At 39.4% G+C, this 15,200-nt stretch overlaps 1 protein-coding gene across 1 annotated transcript in view; it reads right to left on the reverse strand.

The window, feature by feature from the left end:
- Positions 1 to 15,200, reverse strand: part of GPR158 (G protein-coupled receptor 158) — a 654,347-nt gene that overhangs the window by 41,455 nt on the left and 597,692 nt on the right. The window contains 1 exon segment of the mRNA XM_029587041.1: positions 4,543 to 4,681. Within this exon segment, the coding sequence (XP_029442901.1) occupies positions 4,543 to 4,681 (139 nt within the window).

The raw sequence follows: 15,200 nt of genomic DNA on the forward strand, positions 1-15,200 counted from the left end.
TCACAGATACTTTGTGAGAGTGTATTTTGATTTTTTGATTCCTGTTTAAAAGTTGCCATTATAGTGAGAGCACTTGACTTCAGTAATGAATATAAAAAGCCATTTGCCAAAGCCAAAATTCTTCTCCTTTTTTAAACCTTTTCTTTGACTAAGAGAGCTTTGAAAAGACAAGCTTCTCTGTGAAATCCACCAGAAAAAAATTTAGTTTCTTTGTACACCTTTCAGTGGGAGGTCATTAGCATTACTTGATCTAGATGTCAGCTCAGATCAGTTAAAAACAAAATGCTTCACCTTGCTTGGTCCGCCATCCTGTCTACTTGCCTTCTTCTCTTGCCTTGGCTTCAGCTCAGCTGATACCTCACACAGGCACTGGTCAGTTGCTATAATTACCAGTCTCACTTCAGCACTTTTCAATGGGCCACAGACTTGAATGGGAAACATGAATGAAACAAAAATTTGTGTCTAAATTCGTGGGCATCCTCCGTTCATTGTGGGGTTCACTAATGAAACAAAAATCGTCCCATTCATTTCAAATGAACGCATATCCTTAGTTAGCAAGTTACTGGTATTGGCTTCTTCTTAGAAAATAAGCAAGATCTAGAACCACCAAAAGCTACTTTTGTAGATGACAAGCAGAGGTCTTGTTCAGTAAGTTTCTTATTGAGATTACTCCAGACAGGTTTTCTCACGGGGTTCCAGCCACAAAACCTATTCAAGATCAGCCTGGATGACCAGAAACAATGTCTTACAGGAAAGATTATAGAACATAGCGTTCTCAATCAGAAGAGATATCTCTGGGCTAATGAAAACACATAATAGAGATGGGGTGATCTAGCTTTCTTAATAAATGCTCAAAAATTCCAATCCAGCAACTGACTGGAATTTGACTACATTTTGACTCACAAGTTCAAGGAAAAGAATCACTCTGGAGTGACTCAGTCCATATATACTCTATATGTCCATAACAGGCCTTTCCCTAATTCAGAAGGAGATCCTTAAGCATTATGACTCTCTTTAAAAAAAAAAAAATGTATAGGTCTCTGGAGCCTGAATTGAAACAGAGGAATTCACTGATCATAATGTGAATCTTTGTGTCCTCATAGGAATCCTTCTTATATAACCGAATCTATTATTTTCAAATTACAAAATATAAAATGTACTTCAAGCTAAAGGTCTGCCTTGCTAACATGCTCAGGAAAAATTAGATAAAAATGTGGTCCTCTCCAAACTGTTCAGAAGCCCAGGTTTGCACTGATCACAAACAATATGTCATGATCAACCTCATGGACTGGTGAAAGGTTCTGTTAAGGAAGAGAGCAAAGTGTGGTTCTTTTCTTTCGGTCAGTCAGAGCTGTAATTTGAGCGATGCTTAAGTTCCAGTCACAGTTCTTGTAATGACAGGAAGGCAAAGGACTATACCGGATAAAGATTTTTTTTTTCTGTAGGCACAGAATGAGGACAATTTCTCGTTGAATAAGGCCCAAAGCTTGCAGACACTATGGTGTGCCAGGTAAATGAATTGTCCTGAAAGTGCTATTATTTTGGCCAAGGATGTTACGCCAGTGTCCAGCCTGTTTATGGGAGAGGTCTTTTCTGTTGTTTTGGATATTGATTAGATCAGCGAGAATGGCAAATCAAGATTTTTAACTTTTTACAATTTTCAAGAAAATAATATATACTGAATAAAACCGTACATGGGGACATTCAACTCAGGGTGGATTTTGGGGGGGGGGGGGGGGTGTTCCATACACAGTCAGAGGAATTAACTGCAAATTTGAAATCACACTAGAAGTTCTGTCATTTGAATCGATGAAAAGTATAACTACTAATAGCAGTCTCTAGGATTCAAATGACAGAAATTCTTCAGTGATTTCAAATTTGCAGTTAATTCCTCTGACTGTGTATGGAAACTCCCCCCCCCCCCAACCCACTCTGAGCTGAATGTGCCTGTGCATTAATCTACCATATTCCGCAGAAGACCCCGATCTGCATTAAATCCTCCCACTTGCATAATAAATTTCAAATCTGCATGCTAACTTGTGTTTCGATATTTATCGCATGCGTTATACCCATTTAATGTGCACTCAAGCCCTAACGCATTTTGCTGAATGATCCAGTTAGTTGGTTAATCAAACAGGTTTACAGAATAACTGCCGTACTATGTCAGACACATCAAGCTGTGATCCCATTTCCAGCACAAGGCAATCCAGGTCACAAACATCTGGCAGGATCCAAAATAGTAGATAGATTCCATGTGGTTTACTCTCAGGGAAAATCAGTGCCTTTCCTCAAGTCTACTTAATAATGGACTTTTCCACTAGGAACTTGTCCAAAATTTTTTTAAACCAAGCTACAGTAACTGCCTTTACTATATCCTATGGCAATGAAGTCCACAGCTCTACTTCACTCATGATTATATCTCCTTTCAGACACCTCTTCTCTAAAATGAAGAGCCTTAACCTCTTTAGCCTTTCCTCATAGAACCGTTCCAGTCCCTTTATTTTTGGTCACTTTTCTCTGATCCTTTTCCAGTTCCACTATTTCTGTTTTAAGATGTTACATACTCTAGATGCAGTCTCATCATGAAGAGATACAGAGTATAATGACATTCTCCATTCCTTTCTTAATAATTCCAAACATTCATCTTACTTTTTTGACCACTGCTACACAATGAGTTGAGATTTTCAATGTTTTGTCTACAATGATGCCTAGATCCTTTACCTACAGTACTTGAATGTAATCAGCTTTGAAGTGTCAAAAAGCGAAATATAAATCAAATAAAAAAATATATCTCTGCATGGTGACTCCTAGTATAGAACCTAACATCCTGTAACTATAGTTTGGATAGCTTTTCTCTGTCTGCAATACTTTGCACTTGTCCACATTAAATTTCATCTTCCATTTGAAAACCCAGCCTCGTAAGGTCCTCCTGCAATTTCTCGCAATCTGCATATGATTTAACAACTCAGAATAATTTGTGTAATCTGCAAATTTGATCACCTCAATTGTTCCCTTTATCAAATTATTTATAAATATACTAAAAAGCATTGGTCCCAGTACAAATTCCTTGGGCATTCCACTGAGAAAATTGACCATGTAGTCATAGTCTTTGTTTCCTATCTTTTAACCAGTTCACAATCCACAATAGGACACTGCCCCCTATTCCATGAATTTTTAAAATTTTCTCAGGAGTCTCTCATGAAGGACTTTATCACATGCCTTGTGAAAATGAAAATACAGCACATCCACCAGACCACCATTATCCAAATTTATTAACCTCTTAAAAAAAAAAAAAAAAGTAGCACATTGGTGAGGCAAGACTTCCCTCGAGTAAATTCATGTTGGTTGTGCCCTATTAAACCATGTCTATTTATATGATCTGTAATTGTGTACTTTAGAATAGTTTCTACAATTTTTCCCGGCACTGACATCACGCTCACTGGTCTACAGTTTCCCGGATCACTCCTGGAGGCCTTTTTAAAGATTAGCATTACATTGGCCATCCTCCAATCTTCAGATACAACAGAGGGAAGTAAAATTTAACAGCCTGAACATGTGCAACAAACTTAGGGCCTGATTTACTAAGCTTTTCCCCCCCCCACAGACACAGAAAGAGAGCAAAGTTTTAATAAATTATGCCTTTTTTTTAATTAAAGCATTTCATTGTACATCCTATCCTCATTAGTCATTTCAGTTATACTGTGGATTCCTCTTATAGGAACATGCCCAGAATAGGAAAAAAAAATTCCTAAAAGCAAAATGTTCTTGCAAGTGGCATTATTCATTTATGTTTAAATTAATATTGATTCATTATTATGAGGCCCATTATTATTATGCTACTTCAAACAATACCAATCATAAAAAAACGTCATCTTCTGAAATCAGCAAACAGAGTGGAACTGCTCTGTGTTCAGATTTGTCAACCATGAATAGCAATTCACTCCCTGGCATAAGTAAATTCTTGTACATTTGTCATTTGCTTTGTCTGTGAAAGATACAGGCAGGGAGATGCATGCATTGTGCATGCTGTGTTGTTAAGTATGACCTAAATTCTAGGTATAAATGTTTTTTTTACTCTGGTTAACTCAAAGCTTATTGCTTGAAATTCAGAAATGTAATTAATTATAACTGGGCAGTATGACAGGAAGCTTAATGTAGCTGAGGTTGATGGAGAAACTGACAGAATGTCCCTGCAATCTAAAAAAAAGAAATCTAGTAATATCAATAACTGTATTCTGTGTTTTTTTCAAGCACCTATGTATTTAGGCATAGGTAGGAGAGTTTCATGTGAACATAACTTGGGTGAAACATAAATTGGGTTGCTCTAGGTTCTTTGCTCTACTGTTTGGATGCTAAGGATGCTGAACGAGTGCCATTATGCTGAGCTTTAAGCATCTTTTTTTGGCATCCCTCCCCTTCTACTGCTTAACTCCTACATGTGTAATGCGCTGTTAGCAGAAGCTCGTATAAGTGGAATCCACCATCCCAATGAATACCCTGAAAAAATAAAACAGTCCATTTCTAGATCTTTAGATCACTTGCCTAATTGTATGGAAAACTGCAGAGATAATGAGCTCATTGTGAACTGCAACAGCCATATAACGTGGCTCATGAAATGCTGATGGAACTGTCCGTACTGCATAGCAGAGATAAACACCCCACAGGAGGAATAAAAATTCAGCTGTGAGAAAAACAAAAAGAAATAATTTTGCCATTAGGTTTTTCAGTTAAAGATGGAAAAAAGGAATACAGGTTTCATAACATCATCATTAGCTAGAAATAATGAGGAACCTTGGTTGAGGTACAGTATTTGTGGCTATTTATACCAGGATTTGCTTATTTGTATAATGACCCAGCAAGTTTGACTGTTTTCATTCAGATTTTAAAAAGCCAAAACAGTATGCAAAATATTGAAATATATTATTTGATAATGCACCGGAGTCTCACTGATTTCAAGGGCAGTTCATCGCCAGCCATAGCTGTCTGTATCAGTGCCCACAGAGGCACACCTTTATTTGGCTTGCACAGTATGTAATGAATTGACAATGAATAATTCAGAAGTAAAATATCTGTACACATGATTAATATCTGTATAAGTTATGAGATTATTTCCCATTATGCACTTCTACTGTGTCCTTTACATACAGCTTTTTAGCAAGTAGGCTTCAGTTCGAATATTGAACAGGTAAGCTATGTTAAGTAACAAAATATATGTAGCTAAAAGTTTGGAAGCACTGCACCACAGATGCAAAAAAAAAAAAAACCAAACAAACAACTCCTCCATCATGAATTATATTGTCTTTACTGGTAGACAAATAGGAAGACACAGGCTAGACAGAATATGCTTGTTTATTCACAGCGCTTTGTTTAATTCCATTCTGTGACTCTGTGTATACTCTTTCAAAATGGATCTTTGTTCAGGAAATGGCAGATCAGGGGAGATAATTGTCCCTTGTTACAATTTAAAAAAACAAAACTGTTACAAGATATTACAGAAAATGAATGGTAAAGGAAACACTGTTGACATTGTTAATTATTTGATTATTGTACTAGGATAATACACAATTTACTCAGTTAACTGTCTGGCTGCTTTATCTCTGATAAAGGGGAGCTGGCTTAGAAATATTTTCAGTTAGGTGAAGCTTTTAAAACAAATCCTTTTGAAATAGCATCTGTATTTTCTTATGCATACCTATATACTCATATCCTGTATAATGTGTTTCTGATTACCATCATCTAAAGTTTTATTAACCAGTTATCCAATGAAAGACCATATCAACCTTGCTCTCCTTCTCTCTAGCTAGCCACAAATATATTTCTCACTGTGTTTATATTCATGATGTTAAATTTTGCTGTATACCTTCTTGTAAACTACTATTTAGGTACAATAAACTGGTTTTTAAATAAAACATGTATCATTTTAGTTAGCCATTCTTTGATAAAGAGTGATAATTAAAGCACCCAATTCATTAAACATTCTGTAGGAGAGATTTTTACTGCCTAGAAGACACACAGGAAACAGGTAGGGAACAAGTTACATGCACAAAATCTATACTCACAGACTATACTAAACTGTACAACAAACAACATTTTTTTGCCATAATGCTTACCTAGTTCAAGCACTCATTGGAAAAGCCTGCTGAAACAGATATGTTTTTAACTGCTTCCTAAATAGTTTAATGCATGGTGTTAACTGTAACTGTTCAGGTAGACTATTTCACAGAATAGGACCAGTGCTTGAGAAAGAAAGCCTTGTCTCTTTACAAGCAGGATGCTGTGCCCAAAAAGGACTGTCCAAACAATTAGACCCTGAGGATCTGAACACTCACAGTGAAATGTAAATAAAAAGCGCAAACTGAAATTACCACTCAAGTAGTAAACCAGATAACATTTGATGTTAATTAAAAAACAAACAAACAAACTCTTATACTAAGAACTGTTTGAATCCAGCAGATGGACTATTTTTTGTCCTGTTTAAATCTTTAAGGAAAAGACCTAGCAAAAAATGGAGTTTTCCATCCATTTTCATTTCCTGCATAGACTATTGCCCACATAGATGCTTCATAAAATGTAAAGTATTCTTAGAAGAATGCACTCGGTTTCTTGACCAGACAAGCTTAGAAAGGAAGGCCAGAGAAGGGAAGAAGGCAGAAACAAATAGTATGTTAAAAAATGAATTGGTGTTTCCTAATTAAAATACATTTTAAAAGGGTACTACCACAGCGGAAACCCACTTGAAACCAGGAAATATAATATAAATCCCTCCTTTCCCTAAGCCAGGGAAGGAAGCAAAAATTGGTTTAAAGAATAAAATCAATATGGTTAAAATAAAAGAGTTTATGCTTATTAAAGAACAACATTATTTTGGAGGTGACTTCCATAACAAAAATGTTTATTTTTCTCAGTGATCACTGGAGTCGTCTGCATATGTTTTCATTTTGCCTGCAAGTTATACTTGCATTTTGCTAACAGTAAACACTCGTAGTACTCTTATAAAGAAAAGCAATGTCATTGTCAGAATGATGTATCTGCTTGGCATTCCATTCTCTCTTCTAAACCCATAACATATCAGATGAAATAAAAGAATGATGTCATATGCAATTTGTGACACTCTCACTGCAGGCACATGGGCACAACAACACTGCAGCTGTCGTCTTTATCTATTTGTTTATAATAAAATATATAGATCACATTACATAAAAACAATATAACATTGAAATAATAAAATAACTAGCAATGATAAACACTAAAACCAACAAAAGAAAACATGAAAATTACATAGTAATTGCTAATCTCCATCAACCAAAGGCTAGCATATGCCTACAAAATGCATGAACACCTTATTCTTATATTAAAGTTCCTCCTTATACCCAGAAGATCAAACAGATCAAATGCCTACTGGGATCCTCTACTGGCAAGAATTCTTTTAATATTAGAGAAGCAGAAATAAGGAAAATGTGAATTGATATCATATTTTACTCAAGAACCAAGGACCTGCCTAGAAATTAACCCAGTATAGTACAGGAGGAATTCAGGAAACTAAGGGAGGGACATAAGCAGTAGACAAGAACCATAGGGGGTAATTTTCAAAAGGAGTTATGCATGTAAATGTAACTACTATTGTAGCAATTTTCAAAAGCCATAGCCTCCCTTTTCCCCTTTTAACTCCGATCTTAAAAAATCTTGCTGACGGACCTTTATTTTTTGTTCTTTGACTTACACGCCATCCATAGCAGAAGTAAAATTATGCGGTAGGGGACCCCTATGTGCACATATATGTGTGTAAGTATTTATGTGCTGGTCTCATTGAGAAATCTATGCCTTGCCCCGACCATGCCCATGTCCCGCCCCCCCCCCCCTTTAGAAAAACGTTTTTGTGCACGCAACGGGAGATGCACAAGTATCTGAGCGGCTTTTAAAATCTGCTCAATTCGCGGTGGCCTGACATATTCGCGTATCTCCCGGTTTTGGTGCGCGCCGGGCTTTTAAAATTCACCTTTTAAGGTTTGAACATATGCTTACTTGACCTTTGAGGTCTTTTTCTCCTTTGCTATAAGCCAACTTTTGTTCTTCTTTAAAAGAGCTGATTTTTCAATGGAGGTTTTTGTACTTGACTGATTACTATTTCTTCACATGCCTCATTTTGATTAGAGTGTTGATTTGAAGTATCAAACAGGGATGATTAACACTTTACTGGTGGAAATTAATTTCCCAAATTCATTGAAAAGGTTCTTAATATGTCAACCTCTCAAAAACATTAGCTCCCATCTCCAAGAAAACAGAAACAGATAAACAGAAAGGGGTAGATTTTCAAAGGGTTAGGTGCGTAACCCCGAAAAACTGCCCCTGTGCGCGCTGAGCCTATTTTGCATAGGCTCGGTGGCGCGCACAAGCCCCGGGACGCACGTATGTCCTGGGGCTTTGAAAAAGGGGCGGGAAGGGGGTGGGGTCGTGGGTGTGGTGCCGGTCCGAGGGCAGTCCGGGGGAGGGACCGAGGCCTCGGGTAAAGCAGCTGTGCCAGGGGATGGCGCGCCGGCACCCTAGGGCTCGGTGCGCGCAAGATGCACAAGTGTGCACCCCCATGCGTGCACCGACCCCGGATTTTATAATATGCGCCCCCCAAACCCCCCCATGCGCGCGCCGAGCCTATTCTGCATAGGCTCGGCGGCGTGCGCAAGCCCCGGGACGCGCGTAAGTCCCGGGGCTTTGCAAATGGTGCGTTTCGGGGGCATGTCAGGCGGGCGGCACAAATTTCGGGGCGGGGTGGGAGGCGTGTCAGGGGCGTGACGCCGGCCCGGGGGCGTGGTCGAAGCCTCCGAACCAGCCCCCGGGTCGGGTGATGGCGCACCCTAGGTAGGGGGGGGGGGGTTTAGATAGGGCTGGGGGGGGTCGGTTAGGTAGGGGAAGGGAGGGGAAGGTGAGGGGAGGTGGAAGGAAAGTTCCCTCCGAGGCCGCTCCAATTTCGGAGCGGTCTCGGAGGGAACTTGGTGCACAAACAAAAGTACGCACACGCGTAAATTTATAAAATCTACCCCTAAATGGTTATTAGAGGCCACTAAAAATTGTAGAGGGTGAAAGAACAACTTAGCTGGCAAAAGATACCTAGATAAGTTGTGCAGGATATTTAGTGGGATAAACATCTCACTGAATATTCTCCGGTAATCCTCTTAGGTCACTAGATGGCACAGTAGTTCTTTCTGGGCTATGTTTCTTGGTTAAAGGAAACAAGGTTAAAAATTAGGGATGTGCATCCGTTTTCCACGTATTTGAAATCCGCAACTTATTTTTTGCTATCTGTTAAATACGTGGGGAGGCGAAACGCATCGCGACTCCCCACGTATTAAACAGATTTCTGTTTAATTCGGCCTAAATAAAAATTTAACCCCCCCACCCTCCTGACCCCCCCAAGACTCAACAAAACTCCCTGGTGGTCCAGCGGTGGGGTCCGCAGGACCACCAGGCGCTGGACCCACGGTGCTAGTTTCATCATGGCGCCGATAGCCTTTGTCACAGGGGCTACCGGTGCCATTGGTCAGCCCCTGTCACATGGCCATCGGCGCCATCTTGTGCTCCTACCATGTGACAGGGGCTGACCAATGGCACCGGTAGCCCCTGTGACATAGTATGGGCAAAGGCTATCGGCCCCATTTTGAGTCCTGGCCTGGCGTCGGACAGCAGGTCGCTCCGGGACCCCTGTTGGACCCACAGGGACTTTTGGCCAGCTTGGGGGGGCCTCCTGACCCCCACAAGACTTGCCAAAAGTCCAGCGGGGGTCCGGCAGCAACCTCCTTTCACGCCGGCCGCCCGATCCCAATACTCAAAATGGCGCCGATCGCCGCCATTTTGAGACTCAAAATCGCCGTCCCGCCAATACTCAAAATGGTGCCGATTGCCGTCATAGTGAGGGCAAAGGCGATCGGCGCCATTTTGAGTATTGGCGGGGCGGCGATTTTGAGTCTCAAAATGGCGCCGATCGCCTTTGCCCTCACTATGACGGCGATCGGCGCCATTTTGAGTATTGGCGGGACGGCGATTTTTGCCTGCACACCTCTATTAAACAAGCATTCCCAGAGACGCTTTAAATGCTTTTAAAGCATTCCCAGAGATGCTTTAAACAAGCATTCCCAGAGATCTAAGAGCAGGAAGAAAGTCATGTTTCAGACTATTCGCTCTTTCCCCAGCCCATAGCATATAACTTCACAAAGAGACCAGTTGAAATAATCGGGTCATTTATTTATTTTATCCCTATATAATCATATATATTATATTCAATCATGTTTAGAACCTTCTAAACACACTATTTATTTATTAACTCGTTTGTTATTTATTAACTGTCAGCAATGAATACTAATTCGTTAATTTAATTAATTAATATGTTCAATGTTCAATGTTTATGTTTAATGTTCAATGTTAATTAATATGTTCAATGTTCAATGTAAACCGCTAAATGAAGCGATAGTTCTTGTTTCTTGTAAACCGGGGTGATATGTATTTTATACAGGAACCTCCGGTATATAAACCCTATAAATAAATAAATAAATATTAAAAATGCATTGCTATACTTTACAATGGGGGAATGTTCTGGTTTTCTGAGTTCAGCCAAAGGCTAGGAGTAGGTGGCTTCTATGGGAGGAATATTTGGTATCCCTTGCCCTCTGGGAGGGTGTTTTATGGAGAGGTTAAAAGTACATCTTATTCTGTATAATGGGGAAGTTTCTAGAGTTTGACTAAAGGACTGGACCAATAGGTGTGTGCCAGGAAGTGTGAATGACAGAGTGATTGTAGGCCAATGGCAGAGTGTATTGCAGTGATATAAAAAAGAGTGTTTGATCTTGGGAAAGGGATGGTCATCTAAGAAAGGGGTTTCTGGGGACTGCGAGACTGAAGGAGCCAAGAGCAGATATTTAAGGTACCATCCCCCAGTGGTGCCCTATAAGTAAGGATTGCATATACAGATATTGAAAGGAGAACCATCTTAAAACTCCCATCAGCTTTTGGAAAAAAGGAGAGTGATCTCAGAGAAGTTGTGTTCCAGAGTGAGTGAAGAGAAGAAGTTTGGAATTTGGACACAGGCCCTGGGGAGGGGTGGGGGTGACAACTGGACCTTGAAAAGAGGTGCAGGCCTGGATATTTTACTGCAGAGCTCAGGGCTGGCACATGCCCATGGGAAGGGGGTGCTTCTTGTGCATGAAGACTAATTTTTGAGCTGCTTCTGTGGTGTGAGTACTGAACTGTGATAACTTCTGAGAAGGGAAAAAAACCCATCAACGGATCCCGCAAAAGCTCCTACTGAAGTGAGGTCTTTGAAAGAGATTTTGGGGGAGAGAGAAGTGATACTAACTGGACCTGAAGAGACCATGAAAAGAGACTGTGGGGAAGAGAACTGGAGTCACAGAGGTTTTAGGGAAAAGCAAAGAAGAATAAAAGTATAACATCTGGGATAAAGAGAAAAAAAATGGGACTGTGATTTCACGTGATCTGACCAAGATGGAAAGTGAAGTGACTATGATTCTACTTTGATGATTTTTCTACTGCTAAGCTTTTCTGTTAAAATAAACTATTTATTTTTTGGAGCACGAGAGCAGCGTGAACATTGGAATTCTTTTAAGTGGTCCTTGGCCTGGCTTGGCCTTACAAGGAAACCTACCCCCAGCCCTTGCCCAGAAATGGTGTACCCCACTTGGCGGAGCTGCCCACGTGCTCCCCCAGGATGGGAAGGTGACTCCCAGGGAAAAGAGGGTTACAATCGCCTAAAGTTATCCAGGTAACCTTATTCAGATAACTTTCAAACCTAACCAGCTACTTTTTAATATATCCAGTTAGGTTTAAATTTATCTGGGTATGTATACCCAGATAACTTTTAATTTTGATGGGAAATATTGAAACATTTATGGTTAAGTGGCAGAATAAAGGGGGGGGGGGAACCTCTTGCAGGTATACAGCCTTGTTCCTCCATCCCCACCTTGCTAAAAAACTAAAACTAATATGGAATGTAGCACCCAAAACCCCTTCCCCTCTCTTCCCAAGCCCTCCGAAAGATGACAAGAAAGTTGTGGACCTAGCTGCCTGATGAGCTTCCCCTCTGCACCCCCCCCCACCGAATTCTGCAAATAACTGTGGCCTCTGGGCCCCTTCCTAATGTCCACACTACCCTCTCACCCTACCCATCACCCCTCGAAACCTCAAGGCCACCAACAGCATGGTACAATCGCAATACTCCCAATGGCGTCTAGTATGAATTTAATAGTAAAGCTGGTATCATAAGCACTTGGCAGCGTTTAGCATTTTTTGACAGCAATGCTGGTAGCTTATACTTAAAAATGTATTTTTTCAGAGTGGATAGAAGAATAGAACCCAGAATATAAAACTTGGGAATCTTTAATGAGGCAATATGCAAGCTGTGAACATAATGAAAAAAATAAAGGAAAAGATAAAGGTGTGCAAGGTGATGCATATAGGGAAAAATAATCTTTCACAATGTTAGGATACATATTAAGAGTTACCACCCAGGAAAAAGATCTGGGTATCATAGTTGGTATTACATTAAAGTCATCGGCTCAGTGTGCTGTGGTGGTCAAAAATGTAAACAGAATGTTAGGAATTATTAGGAAGGGAATGACAAATAAAATGGTGGATGTCATAATGCCTCTTTTTCGCTCCATGGTGAGACCGCACCTTGAATACTGTGTGCAATTCTGATCGCTGCATCTCAAAAAGAAAGAGTTGCACTAGAGAAAGTATGGAGAAGAGCAACAAAAATGATAAAGGGCATGGAATGGCCCCCCTATGAGGAAAGGCTAAAGAGGTTAGGATTGTTCAGCTTGGAGAAGAAATAGCTGAGGAGGGATATGATAAAGATCTATAAAATCATGAAAGGACTTGACTTACTAAATGTGATTCAGTTATTTACTCTTTCAGACAACAAAAGAACAAAGGGGCATTCCATGAAGTTAGCAAGTTGCACATTTAAAACAAATCAGAGAAAATTATTTTTTACTCAACACACAAGCTCTGGAATTCATTGCCAGAGGATATGGTTTAGGCAGTTATGTAGTTGGGTTTAAAAAAGGTTTAGATAACTTCCTGGAGGAGAATCAATGGGGATAGCCACTGCTTATTGATGGTATTAGTAGCCTGGGATTTATTTAATGTTTGGGTACTTGCTAGGTACTTGTAACTTGGATTGGCCACTATTGGAAACAGGATTCTGGGCTTGACGAACCACTGGTCTTAGCCCGTATGGGATATCTTATGTTTTTATGTTCTAATAAATCTCTTGTAAAAAATAATAAGTATAACAGCATGGTGCAAAAGTGGGAAATATAACTAACCCATTAAAATCCATCATAAGATCAGGAGGAAGAAAATAAACACAATATTACAATATATACCATAGCATAGGAAATAAAAGATAAATCACTAAACCATAAAAATAACAGGATGACGCAAACCAAATTAATTACTGAATCAAATGCTTCTAATGAATTGCTGAACTAGAAGCTTCGTGATCATCCAGAAACTTAGTTGGTTGGGCTGGATCAAAACAGAAAAATGTGTACCTTGCTAATTATATATTTCAAAGGAAATTTAAAAAATAAATCAACCCCAATTAGACAACCTGTCAGGCGATTTTTCAAAGGAGTTACGCATGTAAATGTAACATACTATCACAGCAATTTTCAAAAGTCATTTACCCACATTAAGTGCACTTAACGTGGGTAAAACCTATTGACAATTCAATGGCATATACTGTGGCAATTTTCAAAAGCCCAGTTACAGATGTAAAACAAAGTTTTAAGCAGGTAAATGCTTTTGAAAATCAGGCCCAGTTAGGACTGTTTTATCCCTAGGGCAAATGGGGTACCCGCTCAGGGCCGAAAAGCTTAGAGGGGCCCAGCCTGAACTCCCCCCCCCCCCCAAAAAAAAGGAAAGGAATAATAAAATGGTAAAAAAATAAAAAAGAAGAGAAGGTAACTTAAGCTAGATAACTAACATGCAATATTATCTTCTTTAGGTCTTAACAAGGATTGGCCGAGTCCATGGTTTGTAAATTGCACAAAACGTTTATATGGAGATAAGTGGGGAGGGGCCCATCCTAGTGAGGTTTGTCCAGGGCCTCAAAGAGGCTAAAAATGGCCCTAGGTCCAGTGTGCACATGATGAAGAACATTCATCTCTTGACTTGTGTAGGTCTTACAAAGCTAGGAAAAAAAAACATTTTTCTTATTACAAAAGAATTCATCTTTGTGATGGTTAAAAAAAGATTGTAAGATCCAGTTCCTATCAGGTTTCAGCACACAAGAAACAATCATTGTGGCCCTCATCACAAACTCTCCTTATGATTGTTCTAGAAGTGCCATCAGATTGAGAAACCCTTCATACACTAACACACACCTTTCTCTATCATCTACAGACACACTATGTAGGGTAAGTGGAACATACTAAATTCTGAGTAGGAGGCAATATATCATATCTTTAGGTGAAATAAAGGAAGACTTGGGAAAATTGTCAAATTGAAGATAATTTTATTTATTTAATTATAGGCTTATAGTCCACATGATCCAATGTACTTGGCAGATTACAAAATAAAATACCGAGATTAAAACAAAAAATTTAAAATAAAAATAATTAAAAATTTCAGAAAATTGATTACAACTAACATAAACCATAATAAAAATAGAAGATCATATAGAACCATAATCACAAACATAAAAATAAACAGAAAGCAACTTAGTAGCCAATTTCAAGGTGTTACAGTGCCAAAGCTTTGGACAAGTATAAGGCTTTTAGTTGCTTCATAAACGTGGTATAGCAGGAAATTTAGCAAATCTCATCTGGTAAGGTATTCCAGATTACTGGATCTTTAACATAAAACGTCCTCTCCCTTGTTTCATCTAAACATACTAATTAACTGATAGAACATCTAATAACTTCTGGTCTGCTGATCTTAAGGTTCTTGATGGTTAATATATTTTGAGCAAATTGCTGACCCATAATGGGGTGTTATGACTGACAGCACTGTGAACCAAAGCAGCAATTTTAAATTGTACTCTCCATTCTATTGGGAGCCAGTGTAATGTGTGCAAGATGGGGGTGATATAATTATTACACAGCTGAACTTTATAAATCTTGCTGAGGTGTTCTGGACAGCTTGGATACACTTTAACATGAATGCAGGGAGGCCAACATATAGGGAGTAAC

Source organism: Rhinatrema bivittatum, chromosome 2, assembly GCF_901001135.1.
Source record: "Rhinatrema bivittatum chromosome 2, aRhiBiv1.1, whole genome shotgun sequence".
Taxonomy (NCBI): domain Eukaryota; kingdom Metazoa; phylum Chordata; class Amphibia; order Gymnophiona; family Rhinatrematidae; genus Rhinatrema; species Rhinatrema bivittatum.